Source organism: Pelecanus crispus, chromosome 11, assembly GCF_030463565.1.
Source record: "Pelecanus crispus isolate bPelCri1 chromosome 11, bPelCri1.pri, whole genome shotgun sequence".
Lineage (NCBI taxonomy): Eukaryota > Metazoa > Chordata > Aves > Pelecaniformes > Pelecanidae > Pelecanus > Pelecanus crispus.
Genome location: NC_134653.1, coordinates 17868505 through 17892988, shown reverse-complemented (window position 1 = coordinate 17892988; position 24484 = coordinate 17868505). Strand labels below are relative to the sequence as shown.

Here is a 24484-nt window from a genome sequence, read left to right as displayed (position 1 = left end):
CACTGGGGACCCCACCAGTGTGGAGGGGATGTGTCTCCTTGCATATGGGATGTGTGGTACACCCGGGGTTGGTGTCCTGTGGTGGCTCAATGTGCCCCAAATCAGCCCAGGATGAGGTGCCTGGGCCACCCACCTTTGGGGACAGATGGGGGACACCACAGTGCTGGGCAGCTCGGCTCTCCCTCCTCCATGAAATCCTGCTCCTGTCAAAAAGGGGCTGCCAGGGGCTGCAGACAGCCCCGAGGGGCTGCAGGAGCTCAGGGACACCCATCCCGTGACAGGGACCCCATGCCAGGAGGTGTCCCATGCCATCACATCTCTGACACAAGCCTTCCTGGTGCTGCAGCACTGCCATCGAGCCCCATCCCTGGGGCCCCCCAGGAGCAGGCAAGTGGCGGCAGCAGCATCTGTGCTGGCTGTGCCGGCAGCTGCCTGCCTGCCTGCCCTGCCCGGCGCCTGCCCCCGCCGTATAAATAGAGGCAGCGAGCGGCAGGGAGCTCCTGGCAGCCACCATGAAGGGCCTCAACCTGCTGTGCTGCTGCGTGGCCTCGCTCCTGCTCCTCAGCTCTGCAGGTACGGCTGCCCACCGGGCTGCGGGTCCCCATGGGGCTGTGGGTGCCCAGCAGGGCTGCAGGTGCCTGCAGAGCTGTGGGTGCCTGTGGGGGTATGGGCTATAGGCACCCAGGAAAGCTGTGGGCACCCATGGGGCTGGGGGTGCCTGTGGGGCTGGGGGTGCTCATCAGGGCTGAGGGTGCTCATCAGGGCTGTGGGAGCTCACTGGGGCTGCGGGTGCTCATCAGGGCTGTGGGTGCCCATGGGGCTGCAGGTGCCCACAGGGCTGTGGGTGTTCATTGGGGCTGTGGGTACCCAAGGGGTTATGGGTGCCCGTGGGGCTGCGGGTGCCAGTGAGGCTCTGGGGTGCCCACTGAGCCCAGCCGGCACCCCAGGGCTGGGTGGGTGCCAGGAGCAGGATGGGGTGGCAGGGGTACAGCTGTCCGGGCTCCCTGGCAGCTCTGCCAGGGCTGCAGTCACCCCCAAATGTGCAGGGAAGCACGGTGGGGAGCTGTGGCAAGGAGGGGCTGGAGGGGGGTGTGTGGACTGGGGCCCCCCTCCAGAGCCAGGGTGGGTGCAGGGGCTGTGCTGCTGCCAACGTGCCCAGGGTCACTGTCACCCATAAGTGCTGAGGTGGCTTGGTTTTGGGCTGTGGGGACTTGGGGGGGCTGTCAGGGTGCTGGGGCACCCCGTAGTTGGAGCAGGATGGGGGGGGGGCTGTTTGCCCTGGGGGGTCTCTCCCCAACCCAAGGACCTGCCAAGCAAGATAGCACTTTGGGTGACCCCAGACCCCCTTCCCCTGGCTGTCCCGTGCCTGCTGAGCACCCCTGTCCCCGGTTGTGTGTCCCTTGGGGCCGCACGGTTGGGTGGCATTGCTGGTACCCTTGCTTGCCCTTGAGTTAATTTGGGCTGGTTCTCTGCCTGGCTGGGCTCCGGCAGTCGTGCTGCCGGGAGAGGGGCGGCTAAGTATGGAAACAGACGTGTAAGGGGACACTGTGCTCCCTGCAGCCGCCCAGGGCCCCCCGGCCGCCGGCCCCCCCCCGCCCTGCACCGCCGCAGCCCCGCTCGTGGGCACCCGCAGCTGCCGCCTTCCAGCACCCGGCACCCCCGGCCCTGCTGAGTTCTGGCCTTTTAAGGGCATCTTGGACCATTCTTGTGAATAAAAGGGTTTTGGGGCCACTGACACATCCCACCAGTGGGTGGGTGACCTCTGCGGGGCCATGGGTCGGGTCTGGGGACGAGGAGGATGGACAGGTCCTTTACAGGCATGGCTGGTGGCTGGAGATGCCCCAGGCTGGGCTGGTGGCCCTGTGGGACACTGGGGGCTTGTCACCATGGTGGGTGACTGCTAGCCCAGCTCCCGGTTGTGCTGAGGCTGGCACAGCCCAAGCTGTGGCAGACAGCGAGGGAGCAGCCTGGATGATGCCGTGGGGCCAGGCATGGCATTGGGCATCCCCTCACCAGGACCCGGCTCAGCCCAGCGCCGGGATCCCCCATCTTGGAGGAGGCTCCAGGGCCAGGAGGTGCATTGGAGTCTGCAGCCCCAGAACCAGCTCCAAAGGGCAGCTGGAGCCTCCCAAGTCCCCACCCTCAGCGTCTTCTGCTTATTGGGGGGTTCCTTTATTTCACCCTGGTCCTGTAGGTTTGGGAAAAAGATGCAAGCAGTGGCACATCTCCTGCCTGTGGTTCTGCTCCATGGGGAGTGGTGGGGCTTGCACGATGAGCTTTGCTTTTCCTTTGGCGCCAAGCGGAGCTCTTGGACCCGGGCTCCTTTGGGGTGCAGGAGGTGGCTTGGGAAGGAGGTTGTTTTCCCATTCTTGGGCCTTGTCTTCCCATTTAACTCCACTTTGGTGAGGAGAAGCGGGGGGAACCCAGCGGGGAACTGGGAGCTTCACTGGTGCATGGTGGAGGGGTGGCTCCTTCAGGGCATGGGGGCTGGGGTTAACCACCCCGACCTCCATCTCTGCACAATGGGGGATCTCCGGGATAAAGCTGCTCTTTTTTGTGGCTAACGGCCGAGCATGGAAGTGGAGGGTCACCGCCCCACATGGCAGAGTGGCTTCAGCTGGAATTTGCTTGAGTCCAGACAGGTTTCTGGCCATGGTGTCCCTCTGGGGAGGGAGGACGGGGACATGTGGGGCTGTGCAAACCTGGATCCCCCCTCCAGCAGTGATGCCCCCGTCTGGGGGAAATAGCCAGGTCTCCGTGGCTGGCTGTGACGGTGCAGAGTCCCCTGGCTCCCTGGCCGAGGCACCGTCCCCTCTGCCATGCACCACAGCCACCAGGACATGCTGCCAGGGCTGCAGCACCTGGAGGGTTTGGTGACACCTGGGGCTGCTGGGACCCTGTCACCACTCCCAGAGACCAGGGGTGGGAAGTGCCCTGCACCCACACTTGTGCAGCCCTGGCCAAAATGGCCCATGGCCCATGTGGCTGGGGCTGGCAAATGTCTCCGGTGTGTCCAGGAGCTCCGGCCCTGGCCAGCACCCACCGTGAGGCTGGGCAATGGGTCAGGGCGAGGGCACATCCCTGCTCCTGCCTGGAGGAAGGTCTCCTTCTCTCTGCACTTGCACCTTGGGCAGAGCCTTCCAGGCTGTGTGGCTGTAGTGAGTCCCTGTGGCCACCGGGAATGGGCCACGGGGACACTGGCAGGGCAGCGCCTAGCCACTGCGCTTGGCAGCTTTGCCCTGGGGAGTCCTTGGCTCCCTCCAGCCGTCACAGATTTGAGTGGGAGGGCTATGCTGGGCTGTGCCGTCACCACCTCCAAGCTGAGCAAAGAGTCGAGGAAAGCCCTGGCACGCTGGCATCCTTCTGCAGCAAGTGCAGAGGGCACTACGGGGCTGGCACAGACCTCTCCTGGTGACAGTGAGTGCGAGCCACCGCCCCCCCAGGACTCCTCATCCTGCCTCAGCCTGGGAGGTGTCACCTTGGGATGGGCTCCATCACCATGTCCTCATGCTGTCTTGGGGTGTTCCCCATCACCCAGGACAGGACATCTTGGGGTGGGCTCCACCACCTGGGCTGTGTCCCTTGGGTGGGCTGAGGGCCCAGGACACAGCACCCATGGAGACTCCCCACACTTGACCATCCCAGGCAAATGACCCCCAGGGTAGCCAGCTTCCCCAGAGGTGGGGGACCTCTGTGTCCCAGTGACACCCCACCGGACTCACTGCCCCGACCCAGCATCGGCACAACTGCGGGCATCACTGCCATTGGGTGCAGGGGTGGCCACAGTGAGGCAAGGGGCTTGGGGTGCCACAGGCACCCATAGATCTTGGTTGCTTGTGCCACCTACATCCCTGTCACACCCCTGGTACCTCTCTTGGAGGAGATGCCGTGCCTCCTGGGTGCCTCATCTCTCTCCCAAACTATTGGCTGAGCAAAACAAGGCAGATGTCCAGCAGGCTGGCTGTGCTGTGACACCCTCTCCCATCAACCATCCTTGTCCCGGTGTGTAGGTGACAGCTAGCCAGGCAGGACGGCTGGGACACCTCACGCGTGCACAGCACCAGCGGGTCCCTGCGAGATGGCACTGGGCTGGGAGGGCTGCACCGTGCCCAGGGACAATGCTTGGTGGGCTGTGCTCTCACTACATCCCTGCTGTGTCCCCGCTTGCCGATCCGCCAGCCCCACGCAGGCACCAGCTCCCTGTGCTGGGAGCACGGGCTTGCTGGGGTGCTGAAACCCCAGCCTGGCCAGTGGGTCCAAGGGTGACTGAATCACTCATAAAATTGCCCGTTCCCCAGGCACTGCAGGAATAGCAGTGGGCCCTGGTGCCTTGGCAGGGCTCCGTTGTGCTATTTTCAGCCTGCGGGGACATTTCCCTTGTAAGTGATAGCCCAAGGAAGCTGGCGAGCTCGTGTGCCGATGGGGGCTGGCAGAGAGGCCGCAGAGTCTCTGGCCGGGCACCCTGAGCCAGGCTGAGGTGTTGGCAGTGGCAGCACGGCCCCGGTGCCAGCCAGGTGCGTGGCTTGACCCTGCCCACCTCCCCGCTCATGGGGACATGCCGTGGAAAAGGGCTCAGAGCTGTGTGGCCCCGTCCCTGTGCAATGGCTGAGATGGGATCCCCCGTCCTGCTGCTGGGGGTGAGACCCCCCGGGACTGGGTACTGCTGCTTGGCATGGCCAGGCAACATCTCTGCCTGGACATTCCCAATGATTTGAGAATCTTGTGGGACAACGGATCATCAGGCACTAAAATCCACATTGACAAGTCCAAGGGCTCTCCCTCTCCTGCCCAGATGACCAGGAATCCTTGGGATGATCAAAGAAGAGGGATGGGGAGTCTTCACCCAGGAAGACTCACATTGAGTGCATGGAGGATGTCCCCTGGGGCCACCAGGGAAGCCCTGTGGTGGGTTGGTGAAGCCTCCAATTGCTGGAGGCCCAGAGACAGGACCAGGGTGACCTCTCAGGAGTCCCTCCTCTGGAGGAAGGGGCTCCTCCAGCCGCAGCACAGCACTTCCCTCAGGTTCTTCAGCATCCCACCCCGGGCTGGGGACCCCACAAGGGACACCACAGGTAGACGTTCCTCGATGTACAGTGTGACATCTGCCTGTGCTGAAATACATGCTGTTTTCTCACCGTCTGCTCACTTATGGACCCAGATCTCCCCTGGCCAGGGAGTGGTGGCTGCTTTATCTTCCACTGCCCTGCTCTTTGTGTCTTCCACAAGTCAGTAGTTCAAGTTTTCTTCCAAATCTTTCAGGTGGGCACCCTGTGGGGAGACAGTCAAAAAAACACCCCACAGAAGTGATTCCCCATTTTCATCTCTCTATTTAGAAAGCCCCAAGCCTGGTTTTAATCCCTTTGGTGCCTCCTGGTGAGGTTTCTCTACCCTTTCTTAATCAAAATATCATGCAGTTCTAGCCGACTATTTATATAAATCAAATCAATTCATATTTTTTTCAACTAAACTTAAAATCTCCTCCACAAATGAGGTCAAGTTAGTCTAACAAAGCTATACGTGCCCTGGGCTCTGCATTGAAAAACTGGAAATATTTGCTTTTTGCTGGTGCCTTGGGATCATGAAGCCTCTGAGATGGGATGCTGTGGTTGGGCATCCTGGGCTTTGGGGTGCACATCGATCTGGAGAGCCAACCCCACCCTTGGCCATCCCTGTGCTTGTGTCTTCTGGGCTTCTTGAGCCACTTCAGAACACTTTCCTCTCCCCGTCAGTGAGGCTCCAAATTGGTGCTGGAGCCAGGCTCCTGCCTTCCCTGGCTGCTGAAGGGCTGCCGTGTGAAACACGGGCAATAAAACACCAGCACTTCCTCCATGGGGCTCAGCAGCAGCAGCGGGCTCTGCCGGGATGGCGCAGAGTGGGAAACTGAGGCATGGGAAGGGCAGGGAGGGGATGCCATCCTCTGCTGTGCTCCAGCCGAGCACTGAGGGGTGGGCTGCAAGGCTGGGGTGCCCAGGCCTGAGCCCAGGTGAGGGGCATGGCCCCTGCTTTGGGCTGCCCTGGCCCTGCCTCCCACCTGGGAAGGGTTATTGGTTGCAGAAAGGTCAGGCTCACAGGGCTAATCTGCCTTGACTGACTTTTTCCAGCAGCCAGGCTGCTGGCTGGTGGCAGCACGGAGCGTCATAATCCCCGGGTGCTGTACCCCCTCCCTGGCAGACCCTGCACAGCAGCTGATGGCGAGGGCAGGCAAGGGCCAAGTGTCATGGGGCTGCAGGTCCTTGGGTCCAGCCACTTTCTGTGAGGTTTTAAAGGGCTTCGTCAGAACAAAGCACAGCCTTTGGCTTTGTTCAGCCTTGCCTTTCCTTGAAAAGGAAGGGACAGCAGACAGGTTTGGGGTGCAAGCTCCCCCCAGAACCCCACTGGGAGGACAAGGGGAGAGCAGGACTTGCAGGAGATGGTGGATAACTCCCCTTTGCGCTACAGGGGTCGGGATCCGGGCAGGGGAAGGGGGCGTGCAAAAAGCCATCCCCGCAGCGCTGAGCATTGCCAGCCCCACGCTCAGGGCTCCTATTTCTGCTGGAGGGGGAGAGCGTCCCTCCCAGGGCCACCTGTGCCCATCTGTCCCTCCTAGCCAGCCCCTGCCCTGATGCCGTAGCCTCGGGGGCTGTCCCTCCTGGAGGACCCATTTTGGCACTGGGGTGTTGCCGTTCTATAAGGCCCCATACAGGGATGGAGGGACACCGTGACAGGGTCACGTTCAGCCTCTGGCAGCCATCCCCATCATTTCTGCACAGGCTTTTCCTGGGTCCAAACCAGCTGTGGCATCCTGTAGCACACAGAGCCCTGCTGTGAGCTCTCCATCCCCGCAGCTGTGCCCCAGGGTGCTGTCACCACTGGGGAAAGGGTCCCCAGGCAGCTGACAGCCCTCCCAGCCCCTGCAGACAGGCATGAGATTCGGGGCGGGCAGAGGCAGCGCAAGCCAGGGACCTCCTGGGAGGTCAGGTCCCTGAGGGGAGCGGGGCAAGGGCTCCTCTCTGATGCCACCCGGCCACTTGGCACAATGCAGGGTGCGAACAAGGGGAGCCCCGGTGTCACTTTACAACGTGGCTGTCCCCGCTCCCTCTCAGAGTCTGCGGGGACACGCACGACGGGCCCCAGGTGCGGACGTCACCCTTGGCTGGCAGCGGGGCGAGGGGCTGGGGCCAGAGGCTGAGGGTGCTGGTGCTTCACCATCCACACCCCGCCGAGATGCTCCTTCTGATTCTGCTGTACAGTTGCTGGGCTGTATTTTTAGCCTCCAGTGGACGCGTGGAGGGTGTTAAGCCCATAACCTTCGGCCCATTTCGCTGCTCATCCCTGGCCATCGGCAGATCAGCACAATTCGCCTTGTGATGGATTTGGAGACCATGTAGGGGAAACAGGAGGGAGAAGGAGGTGGAGAGGGGAGAGGGACTTTTATATAAGACCTTCAAGGTCACAGGAAATAAAGCCCATGACCAGCACAGCAGCAGGAACATCCCAGTCAGAGCACCTGGGGAACACTTCCCTTCTCCCACGAGTGATGGCTCACTGTGGGCACTGGAGTTGCCGTTGTGCCCAGCCACAGCGGGTGACAGCCCCACTGTCCCCCTGCATTGGGTCAGAGGAGACACACAAACCCCAGACAAAGCCCTCAGGATGTGAGGGGTCTCCTCTGCCTGGCCCTGCTCCCCCCCCCCCTTGACCCTCCCCAAATGCCTGCCCAAGGAGCTGCACTCCCATCTCAGCCCTCCAGGTCACTGGCTATTTTGGGGCCAAGCTGAGAATATCCCTGTCCCCGTTGGCCAAAGGGACCCTCAGGAGACCCAGGCTGGTCTCCAGGCTGCCAGGGCCAGGCAGGGGCACACTGGCCCCTGGCCACCTGGGGCTTTGCAGGTCAGACATAGCACGTTCCCCTTCGAGTGGTTCCTGGCAGGCTGGGCACCCTGAGGGGTCCTGCGGGTCCCACGGGAAGGTGACCCAAAGGAGAGGGGTGCGCTGGGTGGGAGGGAGGCGGGTGGGAGCTGCATGGGACCCACTTCCCTCCGGCTGGGAGCTGAATTTGGAGCCTTGAGTACCTGCGAGCCATGTGCCAGCCCAGGACGGGGAGGTCGGTGAGGGCAGAGCAAGGGTGACCCGTGCATCCGGTTTCAGCAGGGCAAGGGACCGCGCGGATGGCAGCAGCTCCACCGTGCCAGGCCGCACATGAGAGTGACTGGAAACCCTGGCAGGCTGAGGTGTGCCCCGTCCCTCCCAGCCGCCTGCCGCTGGCACGGCTTGTCCCCCAGTGCGAGCCTGCCACCGCCACCTGACTCCTGGCTAACAGCACTGCCGGCCCCAGCGTGGATAGAGATGCAACCGCCTGCCTGGCATCCCTGGCCATGGTAAACTGGCTTGCAGTGGGCAGAGTGGTCTGGGGCTGGCACCGCACCCATCCTGGCTCAGCTCCTCTTGTGCTTGGCCACTGCGGTCCCCCATGGCCAAGCCCAGCAACCCCCAGCGCCGTGACTTTGCTGAGGCTCTGCCGATACTCTGCAGGACGCACAGCCCCGCGGCTCCCCAGCGCAGACATGGTGCAGGAGCTGGAGGAAGGCTGGCTGCCAGCTGGCTGGCCATGCCTGGTGCTGCCCATGCCCGGCACTGCCCGCTCTCCTCCCCACAGCCTGGGTGGAGGTGGCATTTTTTCCTGGTTGGCATCTGCTTGCCAGCTGGAGTACAAAGGAATTATTTTCCTCTGAAACGCTTCCCTGGTATGCAAGCATTAGACGTTTCAGGGGATTATTTAGACTAGCAGCAACTGTTTGTAACAGAGACAGTATAGCCGGTGATCTTTTTATTTTTGGCACCCGTTGACCAATGTTAAATTGCAGTTGGAGGCCTATGGAAAATACGGATGGCTTCTCCCAGGCCACAGAACAAACTCATTGTATCCCCGCCAGCCGCACAGTGCAGCAAATGCTTTCCTAGTGAAGGGATGCTCACAATAAATAGCTCCCGAGCCCTGCTGCTGGGGTCAGGCCCTGTCTGCGCTTGCCTGCCTGCAGAAAGGCACGGCCCTGTGCTGGGGAGCCCCTCGCCCTTTCCTCCCCCGCACCCCTTCCTCCTCCTCCCCGCACCCCTTCCTCCTTCTCCTCCCCCTTGCCCAGCCACCCGCCATGGCTGGGGCGGGTGATGCTCTCCCAAGGCAGTGCTGGGGAAGGACCCTTTTAACCTGCCAAGTGCCCAGAGCCCCTTAAGCCATGCTTTTCATTATTCCTCCCCCCCCCCCCCCCGCCATTTTTTAGGGCTGCTTTGCCGCCTTCCTGCAGTGCTTTGCAGTGGGCGGCAGCCACGGCCCTGGGCAGCCATGGCCAGCGTGGCCATAGGGGCCCCCTGCTAGCATCGGCGCTGCTCCCCACACAAACACCTCTTTGCACCCAGCTTCTTGCAACAGGGCCAGAAAATTGAGCTGGAACTAGAGAAGGTTTAGGAAAGAGTTTAAACCTCTTGGTAACAGCCACAAATCCTCCCCCAGGGCCCCCCCCAGCGCTGATGGGGGGCCGGTGGGTGCTCCGGTAGCCACATGCCGGTGTGGGTAAGACTGACCGAGCTGTTCTCATCGTTTAGAGCTGCACGTCCCCGGCACGGACCATGTTGACGGCGCTGCCGAAAGCCCCTTGCCAGCCGCAGAGCCCAGGCTGGAGGAAAAGGCAGCTGACGGCACCTCTGAGCAGGACCGAGATGGCGGCTCCGCCAACACCTCCTTGCCTGGTGCGGCTGAGGAGGGACGCGGTGAGGGGGAGAAAGAGCTGGCAGGTGGCCTGAGCGGGGACCCAGGGCCAGGAGACGGCCAGCCGGAGACCACCATGGAGAAGGGCCAAGAGGGGCCTGGCGAGGCACAGGGCCCAAGGGAGGATGCCATGTTGGGTGCCCCTGAGGCAGCACATCATGAAAGGAACCACCGGCCTGGCCCACAGGATGGCTTCCATGCCCAGGAGGATGAGGAGCCCAGTGCCAAGGAAGGAGCCTCTGAGGAGCAAGGGCAGCCTGGGGAAGAGAAAATGGAGGAGCCAAGAGCAGTGTCTGCTCCTGAGCGGGGAGAGGAAGAGGGTGAGCAGAGCTCAGAGGAAGATGATGAGCAGGGGGAGTCTGAGGAAGATGAACATGGCGAGTCTGAGGAAGATGGAGACGAGGGAGAGTCTGAGGAGGAGGGAGAGTCTAAGGAGGATGAAGAGTCTGAGGAAGATGGTGCTGGGCCAGAGGGGCCGGAAGACAGAGCTGAAGGGAGTGACGGGGAAGTGGCCAGTGCTTCTGGCAAAAAACGGCCGTGGCAAACCAGCAGCTGCTGGCAAGGGAGAAGCCGGGCATGGCCCTGCCAGCTGCCATTACCCACCCTGTGGGGATACAGCAGAAGACCCCACAGCAGTGACAGAAGACCCACCAGCAGCAGAAGACCCACCGGCAGCAGTGGAAGACCCACCAGCAGGCAAGCCTTTGCTGGCAGAAACGGAGAGCCCACCTGGCCACAGCACCCACCCTGCTGCTGCCGAGCCCCAGCACGGCCAGATAGGTTGGAGTCTTTTCTTGTCAGTGTGCTGTAGCAGCGACAGTGACCTACTATCAACCCCCAGCGGAGCTGAGCTTGGCACATTAAACCGCGCCTAGTGCATGGCCCTCTCCTAATGCTTGTGCTTCCCATGCCTGCCCCTAACCGCTGCACAGCTGGGCTGGCCGTGGGCATCAAGGGTGCAGGCAGGAGCCCGTGGACGCCTGCGATGCAGGCACTCATCACAGCAATACTGACATTTCCCTTGCTGCACTTTAAGCCCATGATTTCTCCTCTGGGCTGTGGACATGGATAAGATTTTTAGCACCCAGGCCCCTTTCAGCACCTGCAGACCTCTTAAAGGTTCTTTATCCTCCACCCTCAGAGTTCTCCAGACCTCTATGGCTCTTGGTGCACGGGCAGGACACTGCCCGGGCTGGTGGGTCTCTTGTCCACCAGCCCTTGCCTTGTAGGGAAGATGTGAAGAGCTGGTTCAGACCAATGAGTTGCCAAAGCACCAGCTCTGGCCACTTTCGGTCTATGAAAGGCTAGCTAAGGAAAAGGGACACCCCCCACCATGATTTCCTAAAAACACTTGTGGACTTTGGCCCATGGGTTGGGCAGCGACCTTCGGACCCAGCTGAGTCTTTTTCTGCTTTCATCTGTAATGTCCCATCCCAGCTCAAAAAGTTCCCATTTGTGCTGGAAGGGAAACACAGTTTGGTCTCTGTGGCTTTACTTGGCAAGTCAAAAGGTCTTCCTCAGCCTAACACTCGGTAGACGCTCAACACAGTCCCACGGCTTGGTGGTACCCCCGCTTGGCCCAGGCATCCCCAGCCCAGTCAGCCAGCAGACCTGTCCCCAAACCTGTTCCCAAACCCCCACTAAAGCCTGACCCAGCTCCCGATATCAAAAAGCACTTGAAGCTGCACAGGGCCCTTGGCGTGCCAGCATCTCCGGGGTGAGGACACCTCTGTCTCCCTGTCTCAGGGACACTGGGGTGCCTACCCTAGGCAGAGGCAGCTGCCTTATCCTCCCAGGGCCTGGCATGGAACCATGGAGTCCCCAGGGCCACCCCGAGCCAGGGCCCCATGCAGAGGGCTCCAGCCGGATATGGGGGCAGGGGTGGGAGAAGCAGAAAGGAACGATCCCACTGGCAAAGGCGAGGCAGCCAGGACGGGTCAGGCTGACTGGTCTCTCAGTAGCCAGCCCCAGCCTCACGCATCCTCATGTCTCTGGCTCAATGCGTAATTTTCTGGGGGAGTGGACAGACACAGAGGCAGAGCAGAGTACGCCTGCAGGCAAGGCTTAGCCCTGGAGGAGCTGCAGCTGCTGGGTGAAGCGCTGGGGCAGGCAGGGGCCCCATCGGGCAGCAGGTGCTGCACGTGCTCACGCTATGCCCCAGCCCTAGGGCCCCTTCCAGGCACGTCCTTCACATTCCCTGTGAGCGGCCGGCCCTTACTCCCCCCGGAGAGACACGGCGCGCCTCCCTTGCCGGCCCCTCCTCAGAGCCAAGCAGTTGCCCACAGTGCTTCCTCCAGCAGCCACAGCCCTGGCAGCCTCCGCCAAGCCTCCAGGAGCCTTTGCAAAAGAGAAACTGCGCAGCATGCCAAAGGCAACGGGCAGCTGCCGAGGCGCCTGGCAGGTCCGTGGGCTCGGGGGCTGTGTGCTCCCCCATGCCCTCTCCCTGGCAGTAGCTTGTGTGAGCTCCTGTGTGGATTCCCCCCTCCAGCAGTAACAGGTCCCCTTGCCTTTTTCCTCCAGAAGAGGTTGAAGATGCCAGCGAGCCAGCCAAGCGCGACCGGTCCCACCTGGAGAGCACCCTCAAGCTGAACGAGGACAAGCCTGCCGATGATTTCTCAGGTGAGGGGCCCTGGGTGGTACTGAGCCATGTATGCCCTGCTCCTTCAGTCCATGCGATCCCTGCAGGACAGGCTCCTCACCATTCTGCTGCACCAAGAGCATGGATGGGATTTTCCTTCCCTAGAGCGTTTTTGGTTTTTACCTTAATTCTTGTAGGCCCAGCAACACCCTATCTTCAATAACAGCCCTTTTGCTGCTCTTCGGTTAACATATTTAAGGTATTTTAAAGACAGCCCCAAGGGGGCACAAGAATTAGGAGGGTAGAGAGGCTGGAAGATACAGATGGTGAATAAGCCCAAGCCAGCCACATCCCTGCCCAGAGAAGCCTGGGGCTACTTGTAATAAAGGGTTGGGATTTTTATTCCAATTATTTACTGGGCTTTGCTATTAAAAGGCTTGCTTCTGCTGGCCCCATGGGCAGTCTGGAAAGCAATGAAAGCTACTATGGAAAAAGCTGCTTCTTTCTTCTAGCGAGCAGCTTAGGGACCATGCCAGGGGTCCCTGGCACTGTGGTGGAGGGCTTTTTGGGATTACAGGTGTTGAGTGCTAATCAGCATTAACAGATGTTCCTTCCATCAGCTGTTGGCACGTGCAAGACTAGCAGCAGATGGGGACACTGCCCAGCAGGAAACATTAGCAGGGGAGGGGCACCAAAATATGTGACTGGGATCAGTTTGGCCAAGATTTCAACTGTGAGCCAAGTCCCTTGATCCACAGCTGAGTCACCCTCAAGATCTGCAGGGAATGCCCAGCAGCTTACCCAGGAAGGACTCAGTCAGGGTGGTGAGGTTTGCCTTTTACCCATCCACATGCTTCTGCCCCTGCAGGGGTACTACAGCGGTTGAGGAAGATCTACCACTCCTCCATCAAGCCCCTGGAACAGTCCTACAGATACAATGAGCTGAGGCAACATGAGATCACAGGTAATGCCCAGGCACCAGGGTCTCCAGCACCATCAGGTCATTGGGATGCAGATAACAGCACAGAGCTTTCCAGATCATGGAAAGCTCGGATAGTTTGTCTTCCTTTGCAGCTTCCCAAGAAGGCCATGAACGTGCTGGACTTAGAGGACATGCCCTAGTGAACCCAGCAGCAGGCATTCCTGCATCTGCCTTAGCCCATCTGCTGTCAGGACCATCTGTGTAGGCTGTACCCTGCCTGCTTCGGGTCCTCCACCTGCTCAACGTCAATGCCCTGTACCCCTGCCAAGCAGAAATCACAGTCCAACGAGACAGGCTTGGCAAGGAAGCTTAGGACCTCTCAAGGCTGGGGATGAGCTTCCTGGGGGTGGCTGGAGCTGGCATCCTTCCTGCTCAGTACGGGACACAGACATGTGGGCAGGGTATCCCTCAAGCTCAGCAGCCTTCACTCATCCTGGGAGCTAGAGTTTCCACCCCTTGGCAATTACAGACACATCAGATCAGGTGAGCAGGTCCCTGTGGCCACAGGCACTGGTTTGGGCTGAGCCCCAGCGGTACACATGTCCCTCCAGAAGAGGAAAGTGCAGCCCCAGCCTCAAGATGTTCACAAGCTACAGGAAGCTCTTGTGACCCATATGACACAAGCAGACCCATTTTCCAAGCACAGATGGCTCAAGCACAGGTCTGAGGTCCCTGTTCACCAGGGTATCTCTCCTGTGAGCCCCTACTCACCCCTGTCCTGAGCTGGGGTTAGATGCCCCTTGTGCCTTGATGGGGCAGGCAGGGGATGCCAGAGTACCTGCTCCCTGTGTCCCAGGGCTGCATGCCCACAACAGCATCCTGCCAGGGTCCCTCCTTGTCCTGAAGCTCTGCCTCTCTCCTCTGGGCTTTGGCTTCCCACACGCTGGAGCCACGCCCTCCCTCCTGGTGAGACAGGACCCAGATAACACTCTCTACACAGACCTTCCCTTTGCAGCTGGACTCCTCTGCTCCACCAGCATGTGTCCCACATCCATTTGGGCAAACCCCTTAGACACATCCCCTTAGAGCAGCACCCCTGTTTTACAGACACCCCCACTGCAGCCCAAATGCAACTCCTAAATTAGGATCGGACATTTTGGTAGCAGGCTTGAACATCTCCATACCCAGCCAAGCCCATCTCCATCTTAAAGCCAGAGTCCTCATTACCAGCCCAGGTCCTCTCCACTCAAGACACAGAGCACCCTGGACATCATCCACCACCCACAGGGGTTCTGGATGGGGCATTTTTAGGTCTCATGAAACACGAGTCATGCTTAGCTGCCTCCTGCAGCCAGCTCCATGTCACTGCCTTTGCCTGCCTCGCTCTGTGCTGCTTGCCAGCAGCTGGGGACCACGATCTGCTTGCCATGTGGGAGAGTAACTGTGAGGGTCACAGTGACATGCCATGCTGCAGCCAGCACAGGAGGGGTACTCCGCAGACCCTTACCTCACAGCTGCTGTCACCCACCCAGTGTGCTGGCCTGTCCTCCCCTCCCCGCCCCGCAGCTGGCGCAGCACTGCCATGTGCCTGGGGAACACCACAAGCTGTAGGGTTGGCACCCCAGTGTGCATCCCCACAGCCTCTTCAGCGGTGGCACCGTACAGCAAGAACAGCCCAGCCATGCCCTGTCCCAGTTATCTCCATCCTGGAGCTCACAGATTCAGCAACACCCTGACCTCCTCTCCAAGCTGCTTTGGTCTGTGTTGGTGGCAGCACAAGCATCAACATTTACTGTCAGCTCATCCTGGGACACTGTTTAGGAGACTATTTAGGATTACAGGGGCAGCTGGCGGGCTCCCAGCCTCTAACCCTTGCTTTGCTGTTCACTGTCAGATGATGCAGCCCCCACCCTCAGTTCCCCATACACAACCTGTTTCCTTGCTCAGGAGGTCCCACACTGCCCTTCAGCCATCCCATACCCAAGCAGCCACCTCCCTGCTCCCTTTTTGGGAGGAAGAAAGTGTTTCTCAGGCCCCTGCTGGCTTCCTCCCCACCAGCTCCTGAGGAAACAGCCACCAACCTTTGTGTTTACCCAACCCAAGGCCCCTCTCAAACCCAGCTCCTGAGCAGGACTCACCACAGATGGCAGCTCCTGATGTTCCTCACAGCCTCATCTCACAATGCTCCATAGCCCATTCTGCTTCACCACAGGGGACAACCATCCATCAGCCAACAGTCCCCCAGGTCAGCTCCCAGCATCAGTGCCCAGCACACCCTGTTGCATCCCACATGGCACCCTCCCAGCAGCACAGATGCAATCCCAGACCTGGTAACCCATGGTCACAGTTTCCTGATACACACCTTACAGACCAGGGAAGGGCACATGGATGCTGCATTGCCTGCAGCCCTTGTCTCAGCTACAAGAGGTCCTGGCCATGCTCCCATCAGAAATATTTCTCCTGCCACCAAACTCCTTGAGCACCTCTGACACCCCAACCACACCCCAGCACATACAACCTCAGCCTGGAGAGCCGAAACCCAGCAGTTTGCCATCAATACCCACAGATCCAGCTTTTCCCAATCCTGCATTAGCAGTGTAATTAGAGAAACCTGCAAAGTAGTTAGAGGGTTAGCCCAGGGAGTCCCCTTGACTTTACAAGGCAGTTGAGGATACGGTGGGGCTGAGGGAGCCTTCTCAGCTGCTTCCTCTGCATGGTGGTCCTGTCCTGAGCGGGTTCACTGCATTGGCGGTGCCCCTGCAAGCTGGGAGATGCCCACAACCTCTCCCCCTGTGCCCACCCCCGTGGCAGGGGGGAGGCTGGAGGGTGCAGAGCTGCTGGCTCAGCTGGCTGGGAGGAGCAGGACAGCTGGGAGAGCAGCGGAGCAGGCCTGTCATGGAATATGTGTGACCTTTGGAGGTGTAAGCCAATATAGAGGGGTGCCGTCGCAAGCACCTTCACCCCTCCATTACACGGCAGCCCTCCATTTTGTCTCCCTCCCCATTGGCTCCTCTTGCGTGCACCAGCCAGCGTAATCCAAGGAGCCCCTCTGCTCCCCGCAGCTCGCAGAAACACCCGCGTAGATGAGTGTCACCTGCCCCGGGGAGCTGCGACTGCCACTGTCAACCTAAGACTCTGAATTGTTGGGGTGCATCCCAGAAAATTTGCCCCACATCCTCTGTTACAGTGTGTTTAAGCCTGGCAGGTGCCATCTCCTTTTCCCTGCCTGCCACCCTCCCGCGTCTCTGCTCTGCCATCCCACACAGGTGCGTGCACGCTCCAGCTGGGTCCGCCTGTGTGCTTGGGCACAGCGGGGCCACCCTGTAGGGACTGTCCCTAGCTCAGGGGTGAGGGACTCTCCCAGTCTGGTAATGGGAAGCTTGCTGTGAAGTCATGCCTCTTTGTGGTGGCCTTAATTACGGTGTATGTGCTGATTACCATGCCTGTATAGGGAATGACCTTCCAGTTGCCATCACCAGCCACCCTAGGGCTGGATACAGGTAACCACACCACTGGGGTAGTCAGGACACTTGTCGGGGTTGGTTGCTGTCCTAACCACGGCTTGTTAGGCTCTGTTTGCTTGGTGAATGTTGCTGGGGAAGGAAATAACTCCACTAAGGAGGGTTGGGGCGCTGTCTCAGACACAGCAGCTTTCCTGGGGCTTCTCCCCCAAGCCACATCCCCGGTGTGCAGGGCAGACTGGGGTTTAGTGCTTGTCCTGGTAGCTGCGGGTCTCGTTACTCACGGACTGTAACTCCTTTTCTCCTGCTGGGAATGTGGCCGTCGCTGGCTTTTCCTGCCCATGAGAAGGCCAGGGCCAGTCTTCAGCTCCCTCCTCGGCCTGGGCCAGACCCAGGCAGCTGCGTCCCTCCTTCAACTCACGGTACCTTTTCTCTCTCCCCGTGTCCCCTGCTAACAGCTTACCCTGGACGCACCCTGGGCTCTTCCGCCACAGGTTGGTATCGCTGCCTGCTACCTGCATGCTGCCAGCGCTGCCTAAGCTCTTCGCTGGCCTCTGGCTTTCCTATTAACCTGCCCCAACAGGGCCACACTTCCCAGGCGCTGAGCAAACCCCGGTTATTGGCAGGCATCCCATGGCACTCACTGGAGCCGGTGTCCCCAGCCCTACCAGAGCTCAGCACATGTGTCACTGCATTTGTCTGTCCCAGGGCTGACTCTGTGCATCCCCACCACTCAAGCTTTCACACCTTCCCCTCTTGGGTTAAGACTCAAGAGGTTGTGTATTCTTCTAGCGATGATTCAAAGGCATTTGTGGTGGACCTGTGGGTCGATCTCCCACCCAAGGCATGAACCGGAGGAGCCCAGCAGATAGCCCACCCTGCAGGGAAGCTCTTCCTACCCTTCACCCTCCTACGTGCAGCAACTTTCCCGAATGTTCACCCTTGATCCCTCCCAGCTGCAGCTTAAGCCAATGAGCTGGCAGCAGCTGTCCCAGTAACACAGGCTGGCCTCTGCGCAGTGGCCTCAGCCCCCTCGGGAGCCAGAGCTGGCTCCTCTCCCTGCTTATCCTGCTTGGGGTGTGCTGCCAGGTCCCTCCTGGAGAAGCAGGAGATGGGAGATGGGCCAAGAAGCACCAGCCAACAGCCAGACCTTCCCCTGGGTCCAGTGCTGGGCCATGGGGACAATGTCCCTGCTGCGATATGAGGCAGGGAAATCCCATCTTCTGGTCCTCATGTCCTACCCCACGGCCCCTGCTGCTGGATCCTTCCAAAACAGGCTCCTCCACACCCTGGCCCCAGATGCGGCAGAGCCCTGCCAGTGCCTGGAGGGCCTCTGGCTCCCTGTCATGCCAGCATGCCGGCAGCAGAGAGGGTTGTAGATATATATAGCATATTTCGATAGCTGTCTTATCTGCATCTCTAGCTGCAGGCGCACACATGCGTGTGCGCGTGCTGCTTGTGTGGGCGTACGCATGCAGGGAGCACGGCGCAGAGGCAGGCACAGGCGGTCTGCAGCCACATGTGGCTTGTCCCTCCATTTGCTGGCACATGTGTTGCGTGGGTACTCATGACTTTTTGCGAGCAAGCTGGCCAGCCCTCCAAGGGCTGCCAGGCAGTGCATCCATGCTGTAGGCAGAGTGGCTGGTGGTGTCTGAGGTACAGGGATGGGGTGGCAGCGTGGGTGATGTTGGGAGAGTGTCCTCAGGTGTTTTAGCCTTCCCAGGACGTTTGAGGACAGAGCAAGACCTTTGTGCCTGTGGCTGTCTGAACAAGGAGAGGAAGGAGGTTTTGCCGTGTCGTCCACTTTGCCTAGCATCCTCGGGACAGACTTGCACAACGGGGGGTGAGCTGACACCAGGCACTTCTGCTGAGCTTGAGTAAAGGGGAGAAGATGGGGCCCAGGGTTAATCCCAGCCTCAGAGCAGCAGTGCTCCCACCCAAGGGCAGCCTGGCATTGCAAGCAACATGGAAAAACCTCCCAGAAAACCACTGCTCTAGGATAAAAACCCTTTTGGGGCATCCAAATTGCTCCTACCCCCAGAGCCGGACAGTCCAATACAAATGCAGGCTCTGAGGAGGGAGACATGACCCTCCTGGCCTTGTTTGCCAGGTGCTTTGCCGGATCACAACATTGCTCTTTACCCTGCAAACCTGGCAGCTTAGCGAAGTTGTGTTTTAAGCCGCTGTGTTTTAAGCAGGACCACAGACAAAGGGGTGCAAGGTTTGAGGACCCCCCTGCTCACAGGCAGGGCCTGATCATGCACCAGCATGCGACCACTTCTGCAAATGCCACCAGGACGTGCCTGGCTTGAGCCCGGATAAGCTTGGGAGTGCGGCAGGCTGGGCTGGGAGCAAGCAGCCACAGGGTGGCTGGAGAGAGCCACCGTGATGGAGCTGCTGCCATCCCTGTCTGGCAGCCGGCAAGGGCTGGGTCTTTTTGTCCCTGGCCGGACCATCAAGGTGGCCCAAATCGGTGCTGAACAGACATAGAGGGGGGACATAGCAGGACAGATGTCAGCTCAGCACCCTCCTGGATGGGAGATGCTCTCTGCTCCCCCAGTCCCATGCCCTGGGCAACAGCAAGGAGGACTCATGCATGGCCTCACATCCTCGGAACTGCTGTGCTGCCTGGAGAGCTGCAAGGATGCTGTGCCTGGTGCTGCCCACGAAGCCTGTGGGGTGCCAGCATCCTGTTCCCAAAGCAAGGGGTAGACATGGGCTCAATGGGCTGTCAGTGACCCGGCAGGGGGGCTGCCTCCATCACTGCCTGCCTCGGCACAGTGGGGCAGAGGTGGGGACATGAAGCAGAGCTGGGGCGTGCGGGCTGCCTGTGTTCACACAGCCACACCTGGCCAGAAACGTGTTATGAAAGAGCACGTGGGGACCTGCCTCAAACGTCTGGCACGACATCACAGGGGATAATAATAATAATAATCTGAAACCGAATTAAAGCCGGCGATAGAGTGGCACAGAGGAATGATTAATAATGAAAGTTCAAGGTTTCAACATTTGTTTTTGTCCCGCATGAGAAGACATCATTGGATCCCTGCGGCTTGCAGGCAGGGAGCAGAGAGCTGGCAGGGAGCGGGCAGTGGGCAAGGCCATCCCCCAGTTTGGATGTGGATGCCCTGCTTTGGGGAGGAGGGTTGAGCTGCATGGACACAGCTGTGCCCCATGGAGAGATGTCCCCAGCCCATTCCCTTCCCCAGCGGTGACATGGTTGCCCTGCAATGGGCAACAGGCAGGAGGAGGCTGGCATGCCCTGCCCAACTCCTGCACCCATGGTCAGATGGGTTTGGTGCGGAGCCACCATGCAGTGCCCTCCAGCACCCTCAGGAGCAGGAGCTCAGTGCCATGTGGTCTTTACAGCTCCCCCACCTTGGAGATGGATCCCTGGCTTGCTGGAAAGCTGCTGGCTCCTGCGTGGGCAGCAGCCACGGAGCAGCAGGGTCTTTCAGCTGCCACAGGGAAAACAGCTCTGCCTTAAGAGTGGGGCCAAAGGGAGGGTACCGAGGGCAGCGCAGGTCCCCTGGCACCTCCTCACCCTGGGCCACGGGGGAGGCTCAGCTCTGGCTGAGGGACAGCAGCTTCCAGCTCCTTCAGTGGCATCCAGCCCCTCCTCTGGCTGGAGTCCTGCCAGCAGCAGCGGGATGGACCCTCTCCCACCCTGAGTGCAGGACTGGGATGGGGGAAGTGAGCAAGCCCCTGCTGCTGAGGATGGGGGGAAGCGAGCCCCTGCTGCCAAGCACATCCCCACCTGGAGCAGACGCCCGGGGTGCTGTGGTGGGTTGACCCCATGGCAGGGTGGCTGCAGCTTGCTCTGCGCTCTGCTGTCTGCCACCACAACTCTCCCAGCATCGTTTCCTGCCTGGGTTCATCTGGCTAGATCAGTGCTGGTACACGAACGGGAACGGGGAAGGTTCCCACCAACGGGAACTCAATCATCCAGTTTTTACTTCCATTTCTGGGCTGACATGGGCTTGAGTCAACTAGCAGCGTCCCAGCCATCCTGGGCATGACAGGGGCTCCTCTGGCTCTGCCGGCTGCCTGCCCAGGGGCCTGGGGCCTGGGGAGGTCGAGCAGTGTGGGCACAGGCTGATTGCACAAGTCCCACTCAAGCAGGGATTGCTCCTAGGGCAGCAGCTATGTGTGTCCAGGGACCTCTGAGCTCCCAGACTGATTGTGTGGCATCAGGACAGGTCCTTATGGGACCATCACCAGCCTCCTTGAGACCCTTAGCAAACTGCGGGACTTGAAGAGTGCAGGATGGGGACTGTTCATTCTTCTTCTTCTTCTGCCTTTCCCCAAGCCCAAAGCGGGGCTGTTTGCCCAGCCTGCCCTCCCCACACTGGGCTGGAGCCTTGCACCCAATCCACACATAGGCAGGGACCCTCTGCTTGACCAGAGGGCTGGGAACCACAAACTGGGGGCAGATCCCTGTGAGGGTGTGGTGGAAATGCAATGCAGGCAGCTGGCCTAAGGCTCGCACTACACTTACCAAGCACTGCACCATAGCGTTGCTCCTTAAACCACATCAGCTCCCTTTGCCCAAGGCATTCACCTGGTTGCAGCATGGCCACCTCTTTCGCATGTCCCGTGCTTTGCGGCAGCTGCCTTCAAACAACACTCCATCCACAGCCAGCGCCAAACTCACTTTGGCTAAACCAGAACTGAACCGAGACAAGGTTTAAAAGACCTTCAAGTCCTCCCATAGTCTAAGAAAGACCAAACCTCAGAGAAGGCCAGACAAGGTTTGCTCTTGCTGCAGTGAGGTAGGGTCTCCTGCAGAGCATGGTGACGTCCCGCTCTTGCAGACACCAGGGCCCGTCGCTGGGCGATGCCTTGGCTCGTGAATGGCTGGCGGCCCCAAAAGGGTGGCTGTTTCCCCAGCAGCATCACCGCACCGCTCAGATGGGATGCTCGTTACAGCCGGGAGTTAATCGTGCGGCGGCAATGGCTATTGTTTCTTCACTTCCTCTTGTTATTTCCCCTCTCCGCAGATGGGGAGATCACTTCCAAGCCAATGGTGCTATTCCTGGGACCGTGGAGCGTCGGCAAATCCTCCATGATAAACTACCTCCTTGGGCTGGATGACACTCCCTACCAGCTCTACACAGGTACCACACCGCTCCCTCCCTGCTCTGCTGAGGACGTGCTGGCACCTGCATTTCTGCGTCTGGGCGGTCAGCAATTCCTGGCCATATCTCCAATTTCCCCCTCATTACGGCAGGGAGGTTGTGATCAGGGTCCATGCTGCCTGGCTGTGGCGCCACATGGAAGGAGAGGTTCCCCACCACAGTCCAGGGCCTGTCAACCCTCCCTGGGGAGGAGGAGGGCATCTTACCCCACAGCATCCCCATCCTGCAGCACAGGGCTCACCGCCTCTGACCCCAACCGTGAGAGCAGTGGTCACATTGCAAGGGCAACTTGCCGTTGTCTTCTCACCTTCCCTCCTCACATGGAGCCAATTAATTCACTCTCCCAGGAGAAAAGCCATTCCCCTTCTCTCCTCACTGCTCCCATGGATGTCATGTCACAGCTGAGGGCAGATGTCCGTGGCCAGCTCTGTGCTGGGGTAATGAGGGCTCCCGGGAGGTGGTTCTCCAGGGCTCCTTGTGCACTCAGGCCACTTCCAGAACAACCAGTCCCTGCAGAAAACAGCCTTGCTAGCATGTTCTCAAGAGGTTTGGCAAGAATTTCATGGCCCCACTGCTTGCCTTCCCCCAGCATCTCTTAGCAAGCGAGTGGTGCTCCTGAGCTCCCCAGCTAGTCCCAGGCCAGCCCTGTCATGTCCATTGCCCGGCATGGATTTCACAGCTCTGCTGCTCCTCTTGTTGCTGGGCAGGGGCAGAACCCACCACCTCCGAATTCACTGTCATCATGCACGGCCCCAAGCTGAAGACCATTGAGGGCATTGTGATGGCTGCTGACAGCGCCCGCTCCTTCTCGCCCCTGGAGAAGTTTGGGCAGAACTTCTTGGAGAAGCTGATAGGAATAGAGGTGCCCCACAAACTGCTGGAGCGAGTCACCTTCGTGGACACGCCGGGCATCATTGAAAACCGCAAGCAGCAAGAACGAGGTAGGGGTTTACTGTGTTCATCTAAGGGACTCCAGAAAACATGTCATAAAGATGTGAGATGAGAAAGATGGCTGAAGCACAATGGGGAAGAGCCCTAGGCTACACAAGGGGTCTTGTGTTGGAGGGTATGATGGCGTTTGTCTGCCCATGGCTATGGCATCAAGCAGCTGGGGCTGACTGTCATCAGCTAGAGCAGCCATTTCTGCTGCTTGGAGGTGTGACAGCGAGGCGTTTCGGCAAGGTGTTTCCTGGGGACTGCTCAGGCTGTTGATTGTCTGCCTTGGCTTAGCATTTAATGCCCCATTTGTTGCCCTTGGAGCCAGGCTTTGCCAATGACTGGTGCTACAGCAGGGCCCTGAGAAGCACCATCCCCACAGCACCTGGGATGCCAGGACAGATCAGCAGGGCTTCTTGACCCACTTGGTGCCCACTGGGGAAAGCAATGATGTGGCCGATATCTGCTCACAGGAGAAGCGGGAATCTGTGGCCAGCAGCAGGGAGAAAGGAGGTCTGGAGGTGAGGTTGAGGGAGACATGCAGGCCCAGGCACACAGGGATGGATTTTCATGCCAAGAAATTCTGAAGTATTTTCAGCACATGAGAAACAGGTTCTGGGCTGCATGGGAAGTCCGCTGTGTCTCACAGCCTGTCCAACCCAGACAGGGTGTGAGACACAGCAGGCTCAAGGTTTATCTATGCCTTGACCTAAAGGGACTCATCCTGTGTGGGCCATTTCTGCTGGATTTCTCTTTCCTCTCCTCAAGGTTACCCGTTCAATGACGTATGCCAGTGGTTCATTGACAGAGCTGATCTCATCTTTGTTGTCTTTGACCCTACGAAGCTGGATGTGGGCTTGGAGCTCGAGATGCTGTTTCGCCAGCTGAAGGGCCGTGAGTCTCAGATCCGAATCATCTTGAACAAAGCTGACAGCCTGGCTACCCAGGAGCTCATGAGAGTCTACGGTGCCTTATTCTGGAGTCTGGCTCCTCTCATCAATGTCACGGAGCCACCCAGGGTGTACGTTAGCTCTTTCTGGCCCCAAGAGTACCATCCAGATACCCACAAAGACCTGTTCCTCAAAGAAGAGATATCACTCTTGGAAGATCTCAACCAGGTGATTGAGAACAGGATGGAAAATAAGATCGCCTTCATACGCCAGCACGCCATCCGGGTGCGCATTCACGCCCTTTTGGTCGATCGTTATCTACAGACCTACAAGGACAAAATGACCTTCTTTAGCGATGGAGAACTGGTGTTCAGGGACATTGTGGAAGATCCTGACAAGTTCTTTATCTTTAAGTCCATTCTGGCAAAGACCAATGTCAGCAAATTTGATCTCCCCAACCGCGAGGCTTACAAGGACTTCTTTGGTATCAACCCCATCACCAGTTTTAAGCTGCTGTCTCAGCAGTGTTCCTACATGGGAGGGTGTTTCCTAGAGAAGATTGAGAAGGCCATCACTCGTGAGCTTCCCGATCTCTTGGGAAGCATTGGCTTGGGGAAGAAGCCCAACATTCTCTCCTGCGACATCACTGGTTGTGGTGAAACCCCAAAGAATCGCTACAGGAAACCCTAAGGTGTTCTGTAATATAACCGTCCATGTGTTCCTACCGGTGAATGAGCTTGTGTCTTATCTGTCCAAGAAGCCATGGTTTGTTAACCGTTTGAGTGCCACACTGGCAAAGGCTACTGTACGATGAGGA

General features: G+C 59.3%; 1 protein-coding gene across 1 annotated transcript; it reads left to right on the top strand.

The window, feature by feature from the left end:
* The first annotated feature begins 512 nt into the window (after nt 1–512).
* Nucleotides 513–24357, top strand: SRL (sarcalumenin). Its single transcript, XM_075719090.1, is given in 9 exon segments — nt 513–573; nt 9580–10274; nt 10276–10522; nt 12263–12361; nt 13189–13284; nt 17162–17197; nt 21704–21820; nt 22549–22782; nt 23546–24357. Coding segments are annotated over 9 exon segments (2397 nt in total).
* Nucleotides 24358–24484: the final 127 nt, after the last annotated feature.